We start from the raw sequence: 25,701 nt of genomic DNA on the forward strand, positions 1-25,701 counted from the left end.
CTCTCTCTTTTCTCTTTTCTGTTGCCTTTACCCGAGGGAAACATACTTGCCTTATCGTTCGAGGTGGACCACCCAAGAAAAGTGACTCAGGTCTCACTTTGAGTGCGAGTGAGCATCTATGCAGGTCTGTACGTGTGTGAACGGCGTATTAGCTGTGTGTGTGTGTGTGTTTTGGTAATCTATGGGGATAAACAGCTGTTGAAGAAAACCAAGACAAGAAAGTGAGAGAATAAAGGCCAGTGCCATGCCTGTCTCTCGCCCCCGGGAAATCAAATGTTCCACGTTTGCCGGTTGTTTAGACTGATCCCGCTCTGGCCGGCTGATAAAGAGCGTATCGCTCTGGCCATCTGGAGCCCGTTTGGAGAGATTCACCATAGAAAATCACACGTTCACGCAGAGAGGAACAACAGCTGTGAGGCTGCGACGCTTCCCTCGGCCCCTTTGGAAGGTTTCGCTGGGAAAACACAAGGTGTATCCCAGATCAAGTGCAGACCGGGAGTCCTGGAGACTTAAGGCAAGTTCACATCAAGGACGATAACGATAAAGATATAGTTCTAAAAATCGTTCTCCACGTTGAAGAATAGCAGAGTTCACACCACAACTAGAAAGATATGAGGAACGATGTCGTTTGGATCACTTTCAGAACGATTTTTTTTTTCAGCTGACGAACGATAAAACACTGACAGCCAATCAGAATCCACTCGAATTTAAAACGAGCTTAGAATAAAAGGACAGTTGTCGGTCGTTGGTGTGGTTGTCAGACCAGCAGTGAAAATGAAAACTGCGTCGGGCTGACACTAGCAAAACACACTTGCGTCGCGCCCGGCGTATGATAGGGCCTTTAGGGTTGGTGGTGAAGTGGCCCATTGAGTGCTGTGAGATCAAATGAAATAGAGCCCTGTAGAGCATCGGGCCACAAACGCACTTTAAGAGCTTGTCTTTACTGGGCTCCCTCACCTTCATGCTCAGCTTGACCTTTCTCCAGTCTGGACGGACCCAGTGAGCTCTTCAGGAGAACATCGGGACAAAGGGATCACCCACAATGGCTCATTCAGGCTGTTTATTAATGAGAGCCACAGATGACAGGGTCCTTTTATGACAAAGACAGAGATATTTTCGGCCCCTCACCCCACCCCGGCGTTTGGTAAATCTGCTAGGAACCACATGAAAGACTCGGCTCGTGACTGTCAGCACTCTTCCAGGAAACATCACCACACAAAGCCTGTAGCAGTTCTGGGATCTGCTGGTGTTTGGGTTACTGGCTGGTTGTGTTTCATTAGATGTGGAAGGTCATGACTTTGTCATCCTTTACACAAGCTTCCTACATTTTTCCTTTGGCCTGTCCAAAATTAACCTTATTTGCTGATGTAAATGAAGCTGGAAGGGACGGACGTAAATTTGAAAGGATTAGTTCACTTCACCTGATCATTTACTCGCCCCCACGTCATCCAAGATGTTCATGTCTTTTTTTTTTTTCAGTCGAACAGAAATTACGGTTTTTGAGGAAAGTGTTCCAGGATTTTCTCCATATAGTGACTTTAATGGGGTCCAACGGGTCGAAGGTCCAAATGTGAGTTTCAGTGCAGCTTCAAAGTCTCGACACGATCCCAGCCGAGGAATAAGAGTCTGATCTAGACAAACCATCCGCCAGTTTATAACAAAAATAAACATTTATGTAGTTTTAACCACAAATGCTCGTCTTGCACGTCCACGACTTCACTCGTTACGTAATCAGGTTTAAAGGTAATGCGAATGTAGGGCGAAAAACGAATTTTCTCCTTCAACTTCAAAATCGTCCAACATCGTTGTTCTACCTTTTATTTATTTATTTTGTAAACGGCTTTATTCTTCGCACGTTGGCTTTGTAAACACTCGGTCTGTTCTTCCGCCTACGTCCCGCTTGACCTTTCAACGTGATTACGTAATGTGTGGCGCATCACAGCTAGTGCAAGACCAGCATTTGTGGTTATAAAGTACATAAATGTTTATTTTTTGTATAAAATGGCGGATGGTTTGTCTAGATCAGACTCTTATTCCTCGGCTGGGATCGTGTCGAGACTTTGAAGCTGCACTGAAACTCACATTTGGACCTTCGACCCGTTGGACCCCATTGAAGTCTCTATATAGCCTAGAAATCTAGACGCACCCTAGCGGCAGCAAAAATTATTTTGCAGCAAAGTGTGGTCTAGCAACTCTCCATAGACTTTTGAGCTGGAAAAAAGAAAAACTGGTCCGGCCAATCAGATCGTGTAGAGTTGGTAGGCGGGCTTAACATAATGACGGCAGAGTTATGACGGTTCCGCGTGATTTCCATAGGTGATTTCCCTCTGCTTGAAAACAAAGAAGATGCTGCTGGCGAACAGCGGTCTTTCGAATCGGCTTTGCCCGCGACTCTGGATGACTTGGAGTTAAGAGAACATCACTTAAGTCATTCCTAAAAAAGGAAGATTTGTTCAGAGTTTTGACGACCGGATACGGCAAAAGTTTAATATACCAACTAGCTCCGCTGGTGGGAAAACGCATGGGACTCACTCAGCCACAGCCGTTTGTTGCTCTGGTTGGTTGTAGCGCTGTCCTATTGCGTGCCGAGGGATATTGAAAGACAACCGTTTATCCCGCCCCTCGGATTGAGGTATGCCAATTGTGAGTTCCCAGACCTAACATCTTGATGTAGGTCTGGCTTGCCAGGCTAGTCACTATATGGAAAACAATCCTGGAATGTTTTTCTCAAAAACCTTCATTTCTGTTTGCCTGAAGAAAGAAAGACATGAACATCTTGGATGACGTGGGGGAGAGTAAATGATCAGGAAATGTTCATTCTGAAGTGAACTCCTCCTTTAAGAGTGATGGAGAGTTTTGAAAAACATACTGTTTGAATGTGTTGTTGGTTGAATGATCGACACAGAGGTACACACACAGCTGTTGTTTCTCTTCGATTACATCAGCACAGGCCGAAGGTTTCGTCTCTCCTACAGTGGGATTTAAACACTGTATTATGTTGCAATTCCTTAAAAAAGCTTCTCACTTGCTTGGCATAGCATTCATTTTTGACCCTGGGTCGATTAGCAGTCAATTTATATTGCGTTACAAAAAATCAGGCCTTGTGCCCTGCAACATTACAGCTATGCTGGAACGTCTGCAACCATTTTCCATCCTGCCTTTTACAATTCAACAAGCTGTGTTTGCTTCTGTCTCTTTAAGACCTCCGGCTGGTTTTCATATACTGTCCTTCATCGGGTCAGGTTTCAGGATGCTAAATGGGTGTTTCTATGCAAATGTGGGTGTTCATATGTTAATAATGTATTGTATTGTAGTATTGTAATGTCTGAAGTTTATAGAGTGTAGTATGAAAATAATGTTTCCATGTCACCAGGGTTGTGCTCTTTAAGGATGAGCAACAGCAAAACAGACTTTTGCAATTTCTTAAATGGATTTAGCAGACCTCGGAGGCAAACAACTGCTTTGCTATAGCACCCCGCTCGTTTTCCTAATTTCCATGGTGGGTAATCGTAACTGAAGTGTACAGATGTACTAGAAACATCTGGTCTTAAAGTTTCCACAGTGAGTGCAGAATGCTTGGCCATTTAGAAGAATGAATGACAGATTTGGTTTTAAATGTTTTTTTACATTAAACGATAGGCTGTCGGCTAATCAAACTGTTTATGATGCATTTGATACCTTTCGTTATGGGTCTGATCGATGCTCGGTAGGGGTGTAACAATATAGCGCAATACAAAAATGCAACAATATGTTTCATGGATAGTGAGAATATGTATCATGGATAGTTCACCCAAAGTAAAAATTACTGTGCATGAATAATTTCAAGTTTTCAGAGTTTTAGTGTCAGTACTACATGAAACTACTATATATAATGTTGAATATAATGTATAATAATTGCAATATTTGTGGGTCCTGATAATGCCAAATGTTCCCAGTAAAAGTGTCCTACATTATTTTAAATATATTTAGTCAGTGACAGAGTTCAAGCATATTTATCTACAATTTTCAGCTTCAGAATCATGAATATTGTTATTCTGGTGTCTCTATTGTCCTGTGCTTTGGGTTTCAGCACCAAGTCCAAGCCTATTCATTCACACACACAATGTAACACCAAATTTAGCATTTTAATCAACAGAACACTTTTTGTTAATCTTTACCTTGGAGTATCGCAATAATATGGTATCGTGATATGTATCGAATCGTGACTCAAATCCTCGGCTTTATTGACAGTGATGCTTCTTTCCTTTAATCTGAACTCTACTTTATCTAACACTTGATTCTCCACCTCAGGTTCTTCAGGATCGTGTGGAGACTCTTCAGAAACAGCTGCACGCCGTGGAGAAGAAGCTGATGAGCCGAGAGCTGGAGTACCAGGAGCAGGTAAAGTTACTCGGACCCCAAAGTGTGTTCGACGGCCCCTGAAGGGCCAGGAAAAAGCCACGTCTCCTCACAGAGTCACTGATATGCACATTTCACACATTCCCCGAGATCCGGCTTCAAGAGCCAGAGCCCTGGGCCAGGAATGCTGTCCTCGTTTCAGAGGGATTTCTCAATAATAACAGGCCACTTTGACCTTGAGTTAGGGAAAAGACAGAGAGAGAGAGCTAATTATCTGATTATTAGCTCCAGGAGGGTCTCTGAACCTGGTGTGTGTGTGTGTGCGCCCTTTTGTCCTGAAAACCTCTGGTGACCTTCGCTGGGCTCCTCAGACAGTTGTTGGGATGAGCCCTGGGCTGAAGTGTGTGTTGAACTACTGAGGAACAGCTGCACTGAGTTGGCATCGTATTCTGTGGAAAAGCCCCAAAGATGCCTTTTGTCCAATAGATGGTCAGATTGTGTCGTGACAAACATAGGCGGACGCCTTACAATTAGGGACACGGCTTGCGGCTCGTCGAAGATATCTAAGAGGTTGAGTAAAAGCTTCAACCTTAAAATCAATATGTTAAGAAGGTAATGAATGTCAAATTTAAGTTGCAAAATAGTTCGGCATTTAAAATGCATCTCCAAAATGACCTTGTACAAACAAAAACATTTATTTTATGTTAAGTATACTACAACTACATTTACATATTTATGTACTTGATATAAATACCCTCCGATTGCACTTTTGGTTTGCTAAACATATATACTTAAAGTCTGCTGAATTGGAATAACTAATTTTGTTCTTAATGCACTTTAGTTATCCAGAAATACTGCTTAAATTTAAATAAAGATATATTTGCTTAAAGTGGAACTATTGCACGTATACTTTTAGATACATTTGAAATATCTTGCCTTTAATGACTGATATTGTACAGAGATCATACTATCCTTATTTATAGTGATATTAAAACACATTTTAGCTTTATTTAGTTTAATTATAATATTTATATCAGTAATTCTCAAGCGATATATGTCAGTAAATGTTAATGGATTTGTAGTGTACTTAGTATGAAATAAATGTATTTTAAATACATTTTGGTATAGGTTTTTTTTCCACTTTTTTTCACTCGGGCAAGCAATCAAGCAGCTGAGATATGCTATATAATATATATATATATCGCACTACGTGAGTATATACTGTATGTATGTGAGTATAAAGTTGGCTAAACTTATATCCAAGATTGTATAAAGAACAGAAATGGCATTTGCGAGCCAGAAATACTGCTTAAATTTAAATAAAGATATACTTGTATATTTGCTTAAAGTGGAACTATTGCACGTATACTTTTAGATACATTTGAAATATCTTGCATTTAATGACTGATATTGTACAGAGATCATACTATCCTTATTTATAGTGATATTAAAACACATTTTAGCAATAAAGAAGAACTCCAAATAAAGTTTAATTATAATATTTATATCAGTAATTCTCAAGCGATATATGTCAGTAAATGGTAATGGATTTGTAGTGTACTTAGTATGAAATAAATGTATTTTAAATACATTTTGGTATAGGTTTTTTTTCCACTTTTTTTCAATCAAGCAGCTGAGATATGCTATATAATATATATATCGCACTACGTGAGTATATACTTGTATGTATGTGAGTATAAAGTTGGCTAAACTTATATCCAAGATTGTATAAAGAACAGAAATGGCATTTGCGAGCCGTTTTACTTCAGAAATGTTCATACGTCCCATGTGTTTTCGTCACTAATGCTCAATCATCACTTAATTAGTCACTTAACTTCTTGACTGCGATGTATATCTTATTTTAGTTTCTAAAAATGTAATTAATTAAGGTAATCGGTGTCCTCAAATGTAATGAGTTAGCTTAACTTATAGGATTTGACTTTGTGTGTGATATTGTGAGCTAGCAGTAATAAGCGCTTAAAAGTTCATTTAAAGTTTGTAATTTCACTCTTTTTACTTAATAAAGTGAAGTTTCAGCTATGTACAGTATTAAATGCAGTGTAAAGTTTAATTGTGCATTAAGAAATTTCCTTGTTTTTGTGAACTCGATTAAAATAAGTTCAGAGTACTCATAACTATTGTTTTTCATAAACTTAATTGAATTGAGGTAATCCGTGTCCTCAAATGAAATGAGTTAGCATAACTTGTTGGGTTTTGCAGTTATTTTATGCGGATAAAGTTAGCTCTACTTATATATCCAAGATTATATACAGAATAAAAATAGCATTTGCAAGCCATTTTACTTCCCTAATGTTCATACTAGTTCATACTAACCCTATAAAGAGCTAAATAAAGCACTAAAGCGCACTAGTGCAGCATGAACATTCTTGAAAACTTCTTCCCAACTTTGACATGAGGGTGACATCTTTTCATTTTGGGGTGAGCTGTGTCTAAGGTCAATTTTGATTTAATTTTGACTTCAGCAAGGAATGTGTTCGCCCACCCCAGACCTCCAGACTTCAGAGCGCCTGCGAAAAACATCTACTCCCACCTCATAAACCCTCACATCTCGAACACTGTGTTCGTGAGAGAGAGAGGCAGAGGATGTGTGGAAATAAAGGCCTGCTGTCTCTCTCTCTCTCTCTCTCTCTCTTCAGTGCACTGATATTGCCCCAGTTTATCTTCCAAGACTTGTCTTTGTAATGCAATCCTCGGCATGCAAAAACAGCCCTCTTTTTGCCCAGACTTCAAACAGATGTTCCTCATCGGTGCTCCGGGCTCCTCCACGCCTGCCTGGCATGAAACGCGTGTGTTTCTGCGCAGTCTCGCTGGATGACACCGTTACATACACAAAGCCTTCCGAACAGTTAAGTTACGAAGTCCTCCAGAGGTTTCCTCCTGAGGTGTTATTTTCATATTAGGATGGATTTGACATGTTATTTAAACCGGAGCGATTCGCTGCATGCTAAATGTGCTGACGCCTGAGTGTTAATCTAGCGAATCTCACTTCTCTGTCGGTCAAGTCACCTTCATTTATACAGCGCTCTTTACACTACAGAGTGTTTCAAAGCAGCTTTACAGAGATAACAGGAAAATAATGCAACAGAGTTTGTGTCTAGAAGAAAATAGCGTCACAGTCCAGCTTAAGTAAGTTCAGTGATGGTTCATTTCTGCTGTAAAAAAGTTACTGATTTAGTTCATTTTATATAAATATCCGCTCTGGAGAAAACCGAGGCCCAGCTTTTGATGTAAGCACGGGATTTCAGTGACATCAGAGAGGACGCTCTCGAAGCTTTTCAAACCTGGACTTGCATTGCTAAACGTGGAGTATGTCAGTGTTTCTCTATCACCAAACATGTTGCAAACATTATTATAGTGGTGAGCTTAGAAAACTGCAACAAAATATACCTTTTGCATTCCAATTTGCTCCAAAAAGAGTGTTTCTATGACTTTACAAAAGAGGGAAAAAATAGAGAGAGATTGATTATATTGGTCAGAAGAGAAACCATATCTCAAATGTGTCTTCAGCCGCTGTATCAAAAGCACTCATGCAAAAAAAAGTTTCCTTTTTTACTCCGAAAAATGTCACATTGCACCAATAAAATGAGTTGCAAATGCTTTTTCTTGTTGACTTTAATACTGTATTGTATAAACAAATTCAAATAATGTACTACATTCATACAGTACATTTAATATTATTATTTTTTCCAGTGAGAGGGACATTAGATTTGGCTTTACATTTCCACTCATAAAAAGCATGCCTGAACCTCAGATGACAAGAGCGAGCGCACCGTAGAGTAAGTGCCGTCGGTTTCCATTAGCTTCCCATTACGGCACCAGTGCTACTCCACTGGAGAGGCACTTCATAAATCATACTTCTGCCTCATAACTTCATAAAGAGTCTCCTCCAACCTCTAATTTCTGCTCAGCCTCTTGAAAACACTGCTTTTTCATTTGTGCGAGCTATTCAGAGAGCTTCATACTCAACCGGTGCTCTTGACTCCAGAAACGCCAGTTGTGAGATGCAAAACTGGTTTTTGAGTGGTGCAGGTTTTTGATGTACCCTTGTGAATCTGACAATGTTTTTGTCACTTTGCTGGGGGTTTTTTCTCTTTTGAATGCTTGTGCACTCTTTCCCTCCCCTCCACCCCTTCATTAGCATACATCAAGCTCCTGACGACATGACAAACTTTATTTGAACATTGAAAGCGCCGAGGTCTTGCTGCTTTCAGCTGGCAGCTGTCAAAAACCCATCCTGCATCGCGCACGCACAATATAAAGACTATATATAGATGAAATAGTGTTTTAAGTGAGAATGGTGTGGAAAAGAGACTGCTGCTCAGTCTTCAAAATAAAGATTGGTTTATTAAACAACAAAGAACACTTGAAAAAAAAAAAAAGGAAATGAAGATGAAATAGTTCATTAGTTCATTAATCATATTGTTCAGTTGTGAAATCTGGAAGCTTTTATATGCGGTTCATTAGTTGCTGGAAGAAGATCAAAAATAAAGCACAAATCCTTATCCTCAACGTGACCCGGTGTTTCAGCTGTGATTGTAAAGACCTGTCAGAATTTATTGAGAAGGAAAACCTGTTTAAATTCAGAGTTATTGCGTCCCAGGAATATACTGAGTGTCTGTGTACTTCATGCCACTGTCGAGAATGTGTAAAGGAATAGTGTCCTCAAAAAAAAATATGTTGGGTGAAATGCGTACTATCCACATAATGACAGGCAACTATGTTGTTTTGAACACCACTGACTTTCATTGTATTAGCAAACACATTTCTTCAGAATTCCACTGAAGAAAGAAAGTCATATAGGTCTGGAATGACATGATGACACAATTTACATTTTTACAACTAATCTTGGAAGCTTGTTTCCTCCACAGAATAAAAAATAAAAGGTAATTGTGACTTTTTATCTCACAAGTCTGACTTTTTGTCTCAGAATTGCGTGATATAAAGTCGCAATTGCGAGTTATAAAGACAGAATTGCGTGATATATAGTCGCAATTGCGAGCTATAAAGACAGAATTGCGTAATATATAGTCGCAATTACGTGATATAAAGTCAGAATTGTGTGATATATAGTCGCAATTACGAGTTATAAAGTCAGAATTGCAAGATATATAGTCACAATTGCGTGATATAAAGTCAGAATTGCGAGATATATAGTCGCAATTGCGAGATTGGGAGATATAAAGTCAGAATTGTGTGATATATAGTCGCAATTGCGTGTTATAAAGTCAGAATTGTGTGATATATAGTCGCAATTGCGTGTTATAAAGTCAGAATTGCGTGATATATAGTCGCAATTGCGAGATTGGGAGATATAAAGTCGGAATTGTGTGTTATAAAGTCAGAATTGTGTGATATATAGTCGCAATTGCGTGTTATAAAGTCAGAATTGTGTGATATATAGTCGCAATTGCGTGTTATAAAGTCAGAATTGTGTGATATATAGTCGCAATTGCGTGTTATAAAGTCAGAATTGTGTGATATATAGTCGCAATTGTGTTATGAAGTCAGAATTGCGTGATATATAGTCGCAATTGCGTGTTATAAAGTCAGAATTGCGTGCTATATAGTCGCAATTGCATGTTATAAAGTCAGAATTGCGTGATATATAGTCGCAATTGCGTGTTATAAAGTCAGAATTGCGTGATATATAGTCGCAATTGCGAGATTGGGAAATATAAAGTCGGAATTGTGTGTTATAAAGTCAGAATTGCGTGATACCTGTATATAGTCGCAATTGCGTGTTATAAAGTCACAATTGCGAGATTTTTTTTTGCAATTGCGAGTTTATATCTCACACTTGTGAGTTTATATCTCACAATTCTGACTTTATATCATGAAATTCGGACATTATATCATGCAATTCTGAGAAATAAAGTCAGAATTGCGGGATGTAAACTCGTAATTGTGTGATAAAAAGTCGCAATTATCTTTTAAAATGTTTTTATTCTGTTGAGGAAACAAGCTTCCATACTATCGTTCCTTCTTCCTCGAAGAGGGTTAAAGTGTGTATGTCAAATTCTAACCATTGCATTTGTGTAACACTCGTGAATAAAATTTTATATTTGTTCTCATACATGGGAAATGAATGATATTACATGTCCAGTTAATCAATTACTCAATAAATAAATGAGTAGTAATCATAATTGTTGTAATAAATATATTCATAAAAAAAACAATATTCAGGGAAGACAGTTAGCCTATAAGGGCTAATTATTGAACTGGATAATAGATATGGGACCCATTAAGAATGGTCTATAGGGCCTAATAAAGTCTCAAGAATTGCATTTGCAAACTCCACTCGCCTTTTCTTCAAAAAAAAAAAGTTGAATTAAAAGTACAACTCACAGAGCTGCCATTATAAAGGAAGGCCAAACCAATCACTGACACTTTGCCAAACGTGAGCGCTAAGCTGTTGAGGGGTTCTCCACAATCTCATGCATTAACACCTGTAGTGGTAAACCCTCTAACAACACACTCTTGTGTAGCCATGTTGCTGTTAGCACTCTTTCCCGCCTTTCCCTGGCAAACAGTCTCACGCTGAATACGATTGCACGAAGAAAGCTGTACGTAAGGCAAGTCAAGTCACCTTCATTTATACTTTCTCTACAAATTGACCTCACCAAATTACTTGCCTGGCCTTAAAAATTCATAATACAGATTTTTTTTTTGCCACGTCCACGTATCCATGTGAACTGGAATAATTTTGACACTGTTTTATTAGGCCATTAGCCAGACACAGTGCTGTACGGTGGCTCCTGTTCTCCAGAAACTGTCTAGCTCTATATGAAATCAGTTTCCCTCACGGATGCCTTTACCTCCCACTCTCCCAGGCAAACATTCATGGCATGTCTTCTTCAGTGACTCGTGGGCCTCCCGGTACAGTACGCAGGACTATCTGTGCTGCGGGGAATGTGTATGATGAAGAGGGGGATTGAGATAAAGTATTGGATGCTCGTGTAGAGCCATACAACATGCTGTTATTAGTCCAGCATCAACCGCTAGATCTCAAAGACCCCTGGACCAAATATGGTCAGCTATAGGACTGGGTATTGATTCAGATGTCCCGATTCCATTCCGATTCACAAGATCTTGATTCGATTCCGATTCACAAGATCTCAATTCGATTCACAAGATCTCGATTCGATTCACAAGATCTCAATTCGATTTCGATTCACAAGATCTCTATTCGATTTCTATTCACAAGATCTCGATTCGATTCACAAGATCTCAATTCGATTTCGATTCACAAGATCTCTATTCGATTTCTATTCACAAGATCTCTATTCGATTTCTATTCACAAGATCTCAATTCGATTTCTATTCACAAGATCTCGATTCGATTCACAAGATCTCGATTCGATTCCGATTCACAAGATCTCGATTCGATTCCGATTCACAAGATCTAAATTCGAATCACAAGATCTCGATTCTATTCCGATTCACAAGATCTCAATTCGATTTACAACATCTCAATTCAATTTACAAGATCTCGATTCGATTCACAAGATCGCACTTCGATTCACAAGATCTCGATTCGATTCACAAGATCTCAATTCGATTTCGATTCACAAGATCTCGATTCGATTCCGATTCACAAGATTTCAATTCGGTTTACAAGATTTCAATTCGATTTACAAGATCTCAATTTGATTTACAACATCTCAATTCAATTTACAAGATCTCGATTCGATTCACAAGATCGCACTTCGATTCACAAGATCTCGATTCGATTCACAAGATCTCAATTCGATTTCGATTCACAAGATCTCGATTCGATTCCGATTCACAAGATTTCAATTCGGTTTACAAGATTTCAATTCGATTTACAAGATCTCAATTCGATTCACAAGATCTCGATTCAATTCCGATTCACAAGATCTCAATCAGATTTACAAGATCTCGATTCGATTTACAACATCTCAATTCAATTTACAAGATCTCAATTTGATTCACAAGATCTCGATTTGATTCACAAGATCTCAATTCGATTTCGATTCACAAGATCTCGATTCGATTCACAAGATCTTGATTCGATTCCGATTCACAAGATTTCAATTCGATTTACAAGATTTCAATACGATTTACAAGATCTCAATTCGATTCACAAGATCTCGATTCGATTCACAAGATCTCGATTCGATTCTGATTCACAAGATTTCAATTTGATTTACAAGATTTCAATTCGATTTACAAGATCTCAATTCGATTTACAAGATCTCAATTCGATTCACAAGATCTCAATTCGATTCACAAGATCTCAATTCGATTCACAAGATCTCAATTCAATTTACAAGATCTCGATTCGATTCAATTGCGATTCACTAGATCTCAATTTGATTTCGATTCACAAGATCTCAATTCGATTAAATTCAGATTTACAAGATCTCAATTCGATTCACAAGATCTCGATTCAATTCCGATTCACAAGACTTCGATTCGATTTGATTCCGATTCAGAAGATCTCGTTTCGATTCACAAGATCTCGAATCGATTTGATTCCGATTCAGAAGATCTCATTTCGATTCACAAGATCTCGATTCGATTCAATTCTCGATTCTATTATCGATTTTCGATTCGATTCACTGATTTCAATTATTCCATTTTCACTGGCCCCACCACAAAGAAAGTAATAAATTAATAAAATAGTTATTGTTTTTGACCCATGTATCCTTGTATTGTAATAAATAAGGTTATGTGACAAAATGATAGATTACTAGTGAAATGTAACATTTCTCGATTCCAATTGCAATACCAAACCTAAAACTACTAATATAAATTTCAACGATTATAAAAAAAAACAGTCATTAATTAAAAAAAAGAACAAATAATTAAACTACAAGCAGTAACACAAATAAATAAATAAATAAATACAATAGAATAAAGATAGAAATGAAATAATCCGTGCGTTTAATGTTTTTCAGGTAGGTCTAACAGTTCTCAGGTACAGAAACTGAATAAAGTAATCAAATGTAAAATAGCACTGCATATAATCTTCACTGTACAAATTAAATAAAGGTTAATCCTTATTAAAGTTACCAAAATGTTATTCAGTAAAGAGCAGGGAGTGAGTTGTTTGTCTTTTGTAGTTAGATTAACGTTAAAAACACAAACAGCAGCAGGAATATTAGAACATGCGCTCTTTCTCTGCTGTTTACTGAAGCCATAGCCGACTATGGTTACTTGGATTCTCACAAAGGCGGCCATTTTGAGATAAATCTGTGTGAATTTGTCCGTTTAAGCGCAAGAGACGTGGAAGAGAATTCATTTAATTACCCGTATCTGCACGCTGTCTGTGACTAGTAATAAGATTTTATATTCAATGTTTGTGGTAATTCATATACGGAAAAAAGATCAATTCGTGGCTTTTGAGAATCGATATCAAATCGACCACATAAAAAATAAAAACGATTAATCGAGAAAATGATAGTCTAGTCAGCTAAGAGACACTCAGAGTTGTCTCAGTATCCAGTGCTATAATTCTTGTGGGTTGAATTCACTCAGACATAAGTAATAAGAAATAAGTATTGATTGGCTCGTCATGTCAAGTGAAGAGGAGGGCAGCAAATGGGGGCGATCGGCTAAATGGCGAAGGCCTGGTCTACAAAAGAAGAACAGAGAGCTGTGTTCAGATTATGTATACTCGTCCTCTTTGAAGTGGCTTCCAATCCTTTCATTGTAGCCTGAAAGATTAATTATAGAAAGCCAGAACAATCAGTTAAATCCACAACAGGAAAATTATTTTAGGAAAGGCAATCATCTTTCTTGTTGCGCCTCTGTTCCCCTCAAACAAGGCGGATATTAAGACGTTTTTAACTTAATATGGTGGACAGAGCCTGTTTAAGAGCATCAAAGATCAAAGCCAGACGAGTCCAGACCCAGATCCCTTAAGACCTAAACCCAGACCAAACACCAGACCACTAAGACCATTCTCACTAAACTTGGCATGTGGTAGACCATCAGCATGGTGAACACCGAGTCTAAAAACCAGCATAGACTAGCCCAAAATTACAGCACAAAACGTTTCGTCCTAACCAGCCTCGACGACAATACACGACGAGAAACTCCGCCCGCGCGCTCTTCTGATTGGCTACCGTATATGCATCATTTGTGTAATTGTGAGTACCGCACCAAAAGACTTATATATCAATTTGGTTTGGTACAGATAGGGGAGAGCAGGGCACAACATAACACTTTTAGACTTTCTCAGTTTGTGTAAACCTATACTTAGGGTTCAGAGTATTTATTTTTCCCCTCATTAATTTCACACGTCTAGTACAGTTATGTGGTTTTGTTTCATCAATACGGTGTATTCTTTTTTCTTGATTTAATCCGTAAGAATGGAAGTGAATTGTGACAACATACCCAATAGGTGGAATGCATAGTCAATTTTATCTGACCTAATCAAAAAATATACAAGAAAAACTAAAATATTTTCTCAATAAAATACAATTATTAACTTTTTTATATAAAATAATGGCATTTTTTAATAATTGAAAACAAAACAAATTTAGTTTGACAACAAACATACCACAAAACACAGCTTTACAGCATAGCTCAAAACATGATAATAATTAATAATTCCTGACCATTGACTCTCAGTCTTTATTCGCCTTTTTCTCATGGTTTCTCAATAGAATTCATGAAAGTATAGAATAGAATGTCAATAGTTCTAATGGGGGCTCATTGTAACGCAGTGTGACAACATGCCCCGGGTTAAACCCGGCGAGTGAGATCCGCATTAAAGAACTGTTAAATACCAGATTGGAGATTAAAATAATAACAGATTTGTCTCATTTTAAATAAACAGAAAAAAACAGAGATGAAAGTAAGGCGTGTGTAGACAATGTTCAGTGATATCTGAAAGATTTCTGAATTTTGGCGCAAAGTTTTCTCTATATAGTGTTGATATGGCGACTAGTAAATACACTAAGTTTCGTCATGCTGGCACGTGTGGAAGTATTTAAAACAAGGGTGTTACATCTAACCCTACAATTGTAGCATAGCACAGATGTGACTTATAAAACAGACTCTTATCAGTTTGGCCTCGGAAAAAGGCTTAGTTTTCTCTTTTCTCTGAAAGGGTCCTCTCAAACCCCTCTAGACGTGACCTTGTCTTCAGTGAACCATGATTTGTTAATTCTTCAGTTTGTTGACAAAGAGTGTCTTTCTACTTGAGTATGTTCATACAACATACATGTGTGTAGTGTATACTTTGAGCCGTTATTACGGGGCATGTTTGAAACTCTTCCCATCTCTCCTCGTGTAGATCACACATGTCCATCAGGAGTGTGAGTTGAAGATTAAAGGCCTGATGCCTGCAGAGCTACAGCAGGAGCTGAACGACACCATCGCCTCGCTGAAGTCACAGGTGATCCATCTAATACACACTCCACAAGAGCTCCCACTGGACACACATACTCAAATGTATGTTGAGTGTTTACATTTATTTTGTAAGGCAGGTCAGAAAAATATGGAAGCTTGTTTCCGCCACAGAATAGATTAAGCCAAAGATAATTGCGACTTTTTATCTCACAATTGCGAGTTTACATCTTGCGATTCTGACTTTATTTCTCAGATTTGCGTGATATAAACTCACAATTGCGTGTTATAAAGTCAGAATTGTGAGATATAAACTCACAATTCTGTTATAAAGTAAGAATTTCGTAATATAAAGTCGCAATTGCAAGTTATAAAGTCAGAATTGCGTGATATAAAGTCACAACTGTGCGTTATAAAGTCATAATTGTGAGATATAAACTCACAATTCGGACTTTTTTTCTCAGAATTGCATGTTTACTGGTATATCTCGCAATTCTGACTTTATAACACGCAATTGCGACTTTAGTTAATGCAATTCTGACTTTATATCACGCAATTGCGTGTTATAAAATCAGAATTGCGAGATATAAACATGAAATTCTGAGAAAAAGAGTCTGAATTGCAAGTTTATTTCTAGCAATTCCATTTTTATATCTCACAAATCTGGCTTTATAACGCGCAATTGCGACTTTATATCACGCAATTGTGAGAAAAAAGTCAGAATTGTGAGATAAAAAGTCGCAGTTATCTTTTTAATTTTTTATTCTGTGGTGGAAACAAGCTTCCATAGAAAAACCACCACCACAGACACATCTGGACATTGCATAGTTTCATATACATGGACTCGATCTCAACCGATTCATAAACACACCTGGATCACTTATGTATAGACAGGATGATGTGCGTTATAAGACGGATAGTTCCTGAATAGCGGCAGCTTCGACTGGCGACAGCTTCCAGGGGAAAACAGCTCGAACGCCAGAGAAGTGCTGGAGTACATCACTCATAATCGCTAAATAAACCCAGACAGTTTGATTGGCATGTGAAGGTGTGGAGTTTATTTTGTGGGGATGAGCAACAGGATGAACATTATCTCACTTCTTACATGACTACTTACCAAATAAATACATTAAACATATCTCTGTTTATCTGTAGTAAGTTATTATTCTCTCCAACCTTTACCATCACCAGTGAGTACCACAAGGTTCAGTGCTAGGACCGCTCAGATTGCTTAAAGCAGTTGTCCAGTTAAGTCTTTATTTATTTATTTATTTATTTGTACTTTACTTTGTACTTTATTTGCTGTATTGTGATTCTAATTTGTAGGGCACAAGAAAACAAAATGTTATTTTTCTTTTATCCACAAAAATTGTCCATATATCCAGTGGTGTGTTTCCCGTAAAAAAGTCGTAACTCGCTGCTTCACTACTACAGTACGATGCATCGTTGAAGAAATCAACTAGCTAGTCACGACTGTTTCCCGAAACCGTAGTGTCGTAAATTGATCGTTAAACCACGTTGGTTAATGATGTCACACACGTGGTGGATAATAACTTCTTTTAAAGAATCTGTTTGAGTTCAAATTAACGCTAGATGTTTTGATATAAATTACAGACATGGCATCTGAGGAATATTTCTAATTTTCCTCAGTTATTTTGCTTTATTTCCAGATTCAATCATAGGCTCGTTCTTACGCACTAGAGTACGTTCACACATGCACACTCTTCATAAAACTACGCTTTACATCTCTTTACAAACTAAAAGACGTAAATGACATTTGTATGTATTCTAAATAAAAGACACAGGTTGTACTGAATGTCAGATTGCTTATTGTTCTCAAGATCAGGATTTAATGAGTCGACATGTCATGCAAACAAGAAAATGCTTCTAACCACAGGTCCACATCTGTCACTCAAACACACAACTCTGCGATGCTGTTTGCGAATGTTCGTTGGAACGATGGTTTCGGGAAACACAGACTCGTTGAACTGCTGATAATGATGGAAGTTGCGACCGTAGTTGGCTAATGATGGGAAACGCACCCCTGGGTGTTTCCCTGCCTATAGCCTGAGATGCTGGGATAGGCTCCACCCTCCCAATGACCCTAAATAGGACAAGGCGGTTCAGAGAGTGGATGAAAGAGCAGGACTATAATATCACTGCAAGTCTCTTCATTGGCTGCCAGTTTCTTCTAATTGCATGCAAAACACAAAAGCTAATGCATCACATTCAACGCATCATCAAACAGCTCACCCAAGCCTGGCTACAATTCACTAACTCTCCCCTTTCTCCACACGAACAGTCCCTGTTTGTCCAGATCGTGGAACATCTTATCTTTGTTCCTCGGTGGTGGAACCAACTCCCAACAGCTATGAGAACAATTAACACCCCAACACCATCCAAACAAAGCTTGAAGACTCAGACCTCACACACTAAAAACATGAATCGCTGAAAAAATCCCTCATTGGAAATACGTGACTCTGGCTACATTTCTGTAAAACTGAAAAAAAAAAAAAAAACATACCTATGCATACAATTCATTGCAGTTTGCAGCTGAAATTAACTCTACAGGCTTAAAAACAACAACTTTTGTTCCTTTTTACACAAATTATGAATATATTGACCAATTATTGATTAGCAAAGACTTAATTGTGCACGGTTCCTTACACAATAAAATGCTATAACCTCAAATCACTTTTATCTGCATGCTTTCTAAACTAATATGTTTTGGCTTTAGCTCAGTTACGAATAACGTGAAACACTTTACGTTACTCACATTTAATTTCCGGACTGTCATGATACATGCATTAGCCAACGCAACACTTTTAACTGTTTCTGAGAAACTTTAGTATGCGCCAGTCACTGAACATTTCAGTTTTAAACTGCCTTGAAACGTGCCTCGAATGCACTGGAAACATACCCAAAACAACATATTACCGTTTTTGCAGAAATGCGGCCAAAGTCACGCATGTCCAATGCACCTGGGTTGGAAAAACAGTAAGATGTTATTTGTCTGTGACCTCATTGTCTCTGACATTGTTTGGAGTTTCCTCTTTGATATTGAGGTCCAGCTAATTGTTCGGTGTGTCATGAGCATATTTGCTGTCCTACTGTTTTACTTTAAATGGTATTTTATTGTTTCTAACGTATTTATCATGTGTTTTATACATAGACAGTAAAAAAATATGTACGTGTATATATGCGTGACGTCAGCCGTAGTGTTTCTGAAGAGCATTTTTTAAGCCTAAAGTGGGTGGAGCCGGCCGTCGCCATCTTGGCCGCGCGTCACTCCCGGATAAACGAAAATGTGCAGCGAGGCGGATTAGCTGAGGAGACGTGACGCTAACAGACCGCAGACAAACGGCTAGCAGTGACATCAGCGGCAATCCACCTGTCACTCAAGTGGCCACGCCCTTAATTATACACAACTTTGAGGCTTAATATAATTTAAACGCATAAGTAATACAAAAATTCACCCCCCTCACAGTCGTCATGAAGTGCAAAGTGAGCTTTATAGACCAAAACTACTTTTTGCACCAGGCTGTGAACATGTGTTTTTCTGCTGTAAAGTTGGGCATTTTAACATGGGTGTCTATGGGATTGACTCTCTTCTGGAGCCTGTCTCTAGTGGCCAGTCGATGAACTGCAGTTTAAGTCACTTCAGTGTTGGATTCAAGAGAGAGACACGACGGTTGCCGCTTGGTTTTATAGCCTCCGAAGCCAATATTAAAAGTCATTCATTCATATGGACCCGACATTGTTGATGTACAGAATGCATTTTACTCCAGAACTTGTACACAGCAATCTAGGTTTTTAGCTCTTTCCATGAAGTCCTGCGCATGCGATCAGTCCACTTTGGTGTCTCGCATGCGATCGCAGCATCAGCTAATAATGCCGGGCAGTCAGACCTCACGTCTTTGAACTCAAGTGGCTCTTGTTTATTTGATTTCTTGGGAAGGGGAGGGGGTAACAAGTGCCGCGAGTTCCTCCATAGACATGGATCTAATTTGGCCATGAGGCTTTGAAGTCTCCGGTCCAGTTCATCTCCTCATGTGCAATTACACCCGCCAGCCACATTAATACAGGCTTCAAGGGCTCCAGCCGGGGTCTTATTAGTTACAGTCGGCCTTGTTCTACACGAGTCTGTGGCAAGAGCATTTTTGTTAAACATTTCAGATCTAAACAATAGCTCCTTTTTTGTCAGGCTTGGTCCGGGCCCCTCAAACAACATTTCCAGATCACAGTTCAAAGACCCCGGCGCACGCCTCTGAATAGCTCTGACCAGATTCCTCTGGAAGCGCAGACACAGCTCTGTGATCTGATATGTTTATGCGTTGTAATTGGTGACCAGCGTGGCCTCCGATGTCCTTGAATATTTCGAGCATTGCAGTGCATTATTTTAACAAACCCAGCGGCCGTTGAGGAATCTTAACCAGAGTCGTTCTTCTCAGAGTCAGAGGCATGCATTCTTGCAAGGATGGTAACATTAGATTTGCTTTGAGGTTTTGCTCTGTTCTGTGTATCTTTGTTTCCTGGAAAAATCGGCACAGAACAATGTACTTTCTTTTCAGACTCATACAAACTTAAACAAGACAGAATTCAAGTGTATTTGGTTACTGTAATGGCATACTGTAAACATTTTTTGTTACACACTATTGTTACATTTTAGCAAAAAGGTCAAAGTAACTGTCAGACTTTAAAGGGGTTGCAAAAATTCATCTCTTTTTCTTGAGTCGAGTACGTTAAGTTTTTGCGCACTAACAATAAATGTGACTCGCGTTGGGGAAAGTTACTTTAAACGTAATGAATTACAATATTTGCGTTACTCCCTAAAAAGTTATTCATTGAGTTAAATAGTTACTTTTTATCTAAAGTAATGTGTTGCGTTACTTTTGCGTTACTTTAAGTTTTTGCGCACCAACATTAAATGTGACTAGCGTTGGGGAAAGTTACTTTAAACTTAATGGATTACAATATTGCGTTACTCCCTAAAAAGTTATTCATCGAGTTAAATAGTTACTTTTTATCTAAAGTAGTGTGTTGCGTTACTTTAAGTTTTTGCGCACTAACAATAAATGTGACTAGCGTTGGGGAAAGTTACTTTAAACTTAATGGATTACAATATTGCGTTACTCCCTAAAAAGTTATTCATCGAGTTAAATAGTTACTTTTTATCTAAAGTAATGTGTTGCGTTACTTTTGCGTTACTTTAAGTTTTTGCGCACTAACAATAAATGTGACTAGCGTTGGGGAAAGTTACTTTAAACTTAATGGATTACAATATTGCGTTACTCCCTAAAAAGTTATTCATCGAGTTAAATAGTTACTTTTTATCTAAAGTAATGTGTTGCGTTACTTTTGCGTTACTTTAAGTTTTTGTACACAAACAATAAATGTGACTAGCGTTGGGGAAAGTTACTTTAAACTTAATGGATTACAATATTGCGTTACTCCCTAAAAAGTTATTCATCGAGTTAAATAGTTACTTTTTATCTAAAGTAATGTGTTGCGTTACTTTTGCGTTACTTTAAGGTTTTGTGCACTAACAATAAATGTCACTAGCGTTGGGGAAAGTTACTTTAAACGTAATGAATTACAATATTGCGTTACTCCCTAAAAAGTTATTCATTGAGTTAAATAGTTACTTTTTATCTAAAGTAATGTGTTGCGTTACTTTTGCGTTACTTTAAGTTTTTGTGCACTAACTATAAATGTGACTAGCGTTGGGGAAAGTTACTTTAAACTTAATGAATTACAATATTGCGTTACTCCCTAAAAAGTTATTCATCGAGTTAAATAGTTACTTTTTATCTAAAGTAATGTGTTGCGTTACTTTTGCGTTACTTTATCTCATCTGGGCTGGGCTTGCCTGTTTGTTATTTTGTTTTTTAAATTCTATTTGTGGCAAATGTAGAAAGACGCTTCACTCCTATTAGTCATGAATTGGAGAAACTGCACCGCGCAATAATGCGGAATAAGTCCCGCCTTCTAAAGTGAACGAGCCAATCGCTGATTGGCAAAGTCATTATGTCACTGCATCTCCCGTGAGAACCCCGTTCCCATAGAAACCTGAGACTCGCTCTTATGAAGCTATAGCCTGAAGAATACACGTTTTTAACGCTATTTGAGCATAAGAAACAACATTTATGGGGCAGTTCGTGTCAGATTTTGTTGCTGATTTAAAATATGTTATTTAATTGTGACGAACGCACGCAGTTTTTGAGATGTCAGGATTTCCCCATTCAAATAGACAGGACTTGGTCTTGGAAACCCGAAACAGCTGCAAATATGGCCGCCGAGTGACGGACTCTCCTTGAAAGGCACTTTGGTTCAATACTCTTACTTCAGCAATAAAAAAAAATGTTGTAATGTTTATCAAAAGTCATTTTTGTTTATCGGTATGGTTGAATCGGATCATTGAAGGTCAGCAGCAAACACATTGGTTAATAAAGTGAGATTAAATACATAAAGTATATTTGTGTTATTTTACATATTTAACTATTGCAGGTTTGTAGAATATTCAGAGTTTGCATTTCACTGTTTTAGTCACATTTAGTGTAGAACTAGTGGTCCATAAATAGGGTTAATAGGCCATAAATGGGACAACAATAGTGGTGTAACAGATCACAAAACTCATGGTTTTGTCACGGATCGGATCATTTTTTCGGATCAGCAAAAAAAATGGGTGTAACTTTGCGTTTCATTCTTAAAGCTCACTTTATGTACTCCGATACCACTGCAAAAACTACTAGCCTAACTAATAAAGTTCATTATTATTACGGTGGGGACACACCACACCCACGCCGAAGACCTGAAGTGCACACACTCTTCTCCAGAGGACTCGCAGCGTGGCCCATAATGCACTGGGAATGCTTAAACATCTCCCCAATGTCAATTATTGAGTTGTACTTCAAGTCAAAGCATGAGAAAAGCACTCATTTTTGCTGTAGCGATGAAACCTGGTTTGGATACAGTGTAAGTGGTAAAATAAACATACAAATTAAACAAAGATTATTGAAGTATGTTTTATAAGAAAATACTGTTTCATTCTTTCTACTTCAATACTTCATAATAAATAAATATGTTACTTGTACTTGTTTGTGAAATTTACTAGCAATCTCTGAGTGAAAATTGGGTTAAAAGCGGTCCTTGTTACCGTGTAATTATACAATTAAGTATTGAGTAATAGTAATTACAACCTGTACTTTCTATGGTTTGATAGTTGCATGTAGTTATGCATAACTTACAGTTATTACTATAGTAACTTGTAACAAGTTACTATAGTAACTATAGGACACTGCATAATAAAGTGGGTTACACTTTATTCGGTAACACTTTATTTTACAGTATCCTTGTTACATAATGTTACATATAGTTACTATAGCAATAACTATTAATTATGCATAATTACATCCAACTAACCCTCAACCAAACCCTAACCCTATTATAAATTAATATTACTCAGTACTTAAATATATAATTACACTGTAACAATGACACCTTAAAATAAAGGGTAACCCTGCATAATAAAGTGGGTTACACTTTATTTGGTTACACTTTATTTTAAGGTGTCATTGTTACAGTGTAATTATATATTTAAGTACTGAGTAATATTAAGCAGCTACATGTACTTACTATAGGGTTAGGGTAGGATTAGGTTGAGGGTTAGATGTATGTAATTATGCATAATTTACTGTTATTACTACGGTAAGTGCATGTAACAAGGACACTGTAAAATAAAGTGTCACCATAACACACACTCCCCCGTGTGCCACTAAGCTTGAGGTGTGTTTGTGTGCAGGTGAAGTTCCTGCAGAAGAGAGCGTCAGTCCTACAGGAGCAGCTCGACGCTGGACACATCAGGAGGTGAGGCTGGACACACACACACACACACACACACACTCACACTCGTGTCAGAACGACTGTGACAGAGTCCGCACACACGACCAGTGCACGAGGCACTCCAGTGTTTCCATACACTCTGCTTTGGTGTTTGAGGACGGTTTAGTTACTGATACCAATCGGAGTTTGCTTTTACATGCTGTTAAAAGGTCGTCAGAAGTGAACCTGTGCGACGTGATGCGAGACGTGGCCGATAACAAATTAAACCACTTAAAATGATTGGAATCACTTTAATAAATGGGCAATTCCACAGTTTAGGTCTAACTGCAAGGACAACAGCCTGCTAAATCAATCTTCATGGAGAAAGCCATTCTCCTCAGGTTAACATCCTGAGAAAACCTGGGGTACAGCTGTGTGAAAGGCAGGATAAATCTGGCAATGGTAAACTAGTAGTGAGTTGATGTCAAATTTAACGTATGTAACATGGACGGAAAAACAGTGTAAGTTCAAGCAAAAAGTGTACTTAATTAATTCAGTTTAATAAAATTCTGGTTGAATCCCAGTTCATGTTTTGCTTTGTTCCTAATTTGGGATAGTTATGAGTCATGCGTTGTGTATGGTTCACAAAACTGTTAATAGGACATCCATTGCGGCAGGGTGGCCATCTAATATTATCTGTTCTATAAACTTAAAGGTGCATTTTGAGTCTGGTATGTTCATTAACTGAAAGCCAGCAAAATGACTAACAAATACCACAGGTATATTTTTCAAATTTATTTGCCAAATGTAGAAGACAAAGGAACTCCTACAAGTGTGCTAAGTTATAACGTGTGTAACGTGGACGGAAAAAATTAAACAATCCTGCAAGATTGCCTCTGTAACACAAAATAATACCATTTCATGAAAACTGGCAAAGAATAGAACAAGTTCATAACACATTAAAATAACCTGTTATCAAACTATCAAATTTAAAGATCGTACAGATTGTGTTAACGCACTATTAACGTGTTAACTTCGTCAGCCTAAGCTATATTCTTGCGAACATTGGAGAGAGAAAAAAATTATCCAAAAAAACAAAAACAGAAAAATGTCATTGACGATGTTGAATTTCATGAACAGCTTATTGAGTCAAAAATACGCCGAAAACAACGTTGGAAGTTGGACAGACTGAAAATTTCCGTCTAATTTACGAACAAGATGTGCAGAATCTGTCAAAATGTATAAAACCACCATTCATGCATGCTCTTTTACGGAGAACGCCGCTTTCGGTCCGAAACCACTCGCAATCATCCGACTTGCACACTCTTTTATCCTTTCTCACCTCAATGATCCTATTTAATGTTTACTTAACAAAAGTTTACCACGTTCGTGACATTTTAACGTTCGTAAACTTTTGGACAGAATCCACAAACTTACCCACATTCGTCGAAATCCGTGAAATCCTTTTAACTCTTCCTCCCACGCAGAGCGACCGTGACCTAGGCAATCTTATTTCTGACAGGAGAACCGTTGAAACATTAGGAGATGGAAATTCAGCGTCAGAATAAAATGTTCGAGCGTTATGATTTTTTGACAGAAAATCTCGGCCCCTGTTTCGTCCCGATTTATTAACAGTTTATCGTGTAGCAGCGCATATGAGAATTTAACCCACACAAGATGTTTTTATCGTTATGCTACTGATAGAATTACATGGAAAATGTATATCTCCGCTTCCTTTAGAATCATATTTTAACGTGCGTAACTGCTTGGACAGAAAGTGTAACGAACGTTAGTAAATGTTTCCATCGCATCGTGGTGGATTAAGGGAATTATACTTTAAGTGTTAGTAGTAGTATTTTGTAGAAGACGCACCAAAATAAATGTTATTCGCCAAAATTCAGGATTTTATTAAAGGAAATGAAAGAAATGACTTAGGAAAAATCCAGATGCACTGAATGTCCCACCCTGACATCTGCAATTTCTGGGGACGGAAATAAAATAAAGTCTCATTACACGATAATGCCAAGGCTTAGTGGGATAAAAGTAACTTTATTATTTCTTACATCTATCTTTAACAAAATGGTGAACTAAAAATAAAAAATGACAACAACTGGGTATTATTCAATATATATTGTTCATCACACCCCTTGTGGACAGAAACTGAGTTTTTGTAATCAGGTTGAAATTATATATAAATTTGTT

The 25,701-nt window shown here is 37.9% G+C and overlaps 1 protein-coding gene across 2 annotated transcripts in view; it reads left to right on the forward strand.

Annotated features, from left to right (window-relative positions):
* cep112 (centrosomal protein 112) overlaps positions 1-25,701 on the forward strand; it is a 240,510-nt gene that overhangs the window by 179,870 nt on the left and 34,939 nt on the right. For both annotated transcript variants that reach the window (XM_056249958.1, XM_056249959.1), the window contains exons 23-25: positions 4,291-4,380; positions 15,626-15,727; positions 23,480-23,544. In XM_056249958.1, coding sequence (XP_056105933.1) covers positions 4,291-4,380; positions 15,626-15,727; positions 23,480-23,544 — 257 coding nt within the window. The remainder of the gene's footprint in view (positions 1-4,290; positions 4,381-15,625; positions 15,728-23,479; positions 23,545-25,701) is intronic.

The sequence above is a fragment of the Rhinichthys klamathensis genome, unplaced genomic scaffold (assembly GCF_029890125.1).
Source record: "Rhinichthys klamathensis goyatoka isolate OS25496 unplaced genomic scaffold, OSU_Roscu_1.1 h1tg000065l_1, whole genome shotgun sequence".
NCBI lineage: Eukaryota > Metazoa > Chordata > Actinopteri > Cypriniformes > Leuciscidae > Rhinichthys > Rhinichthys klamathensis.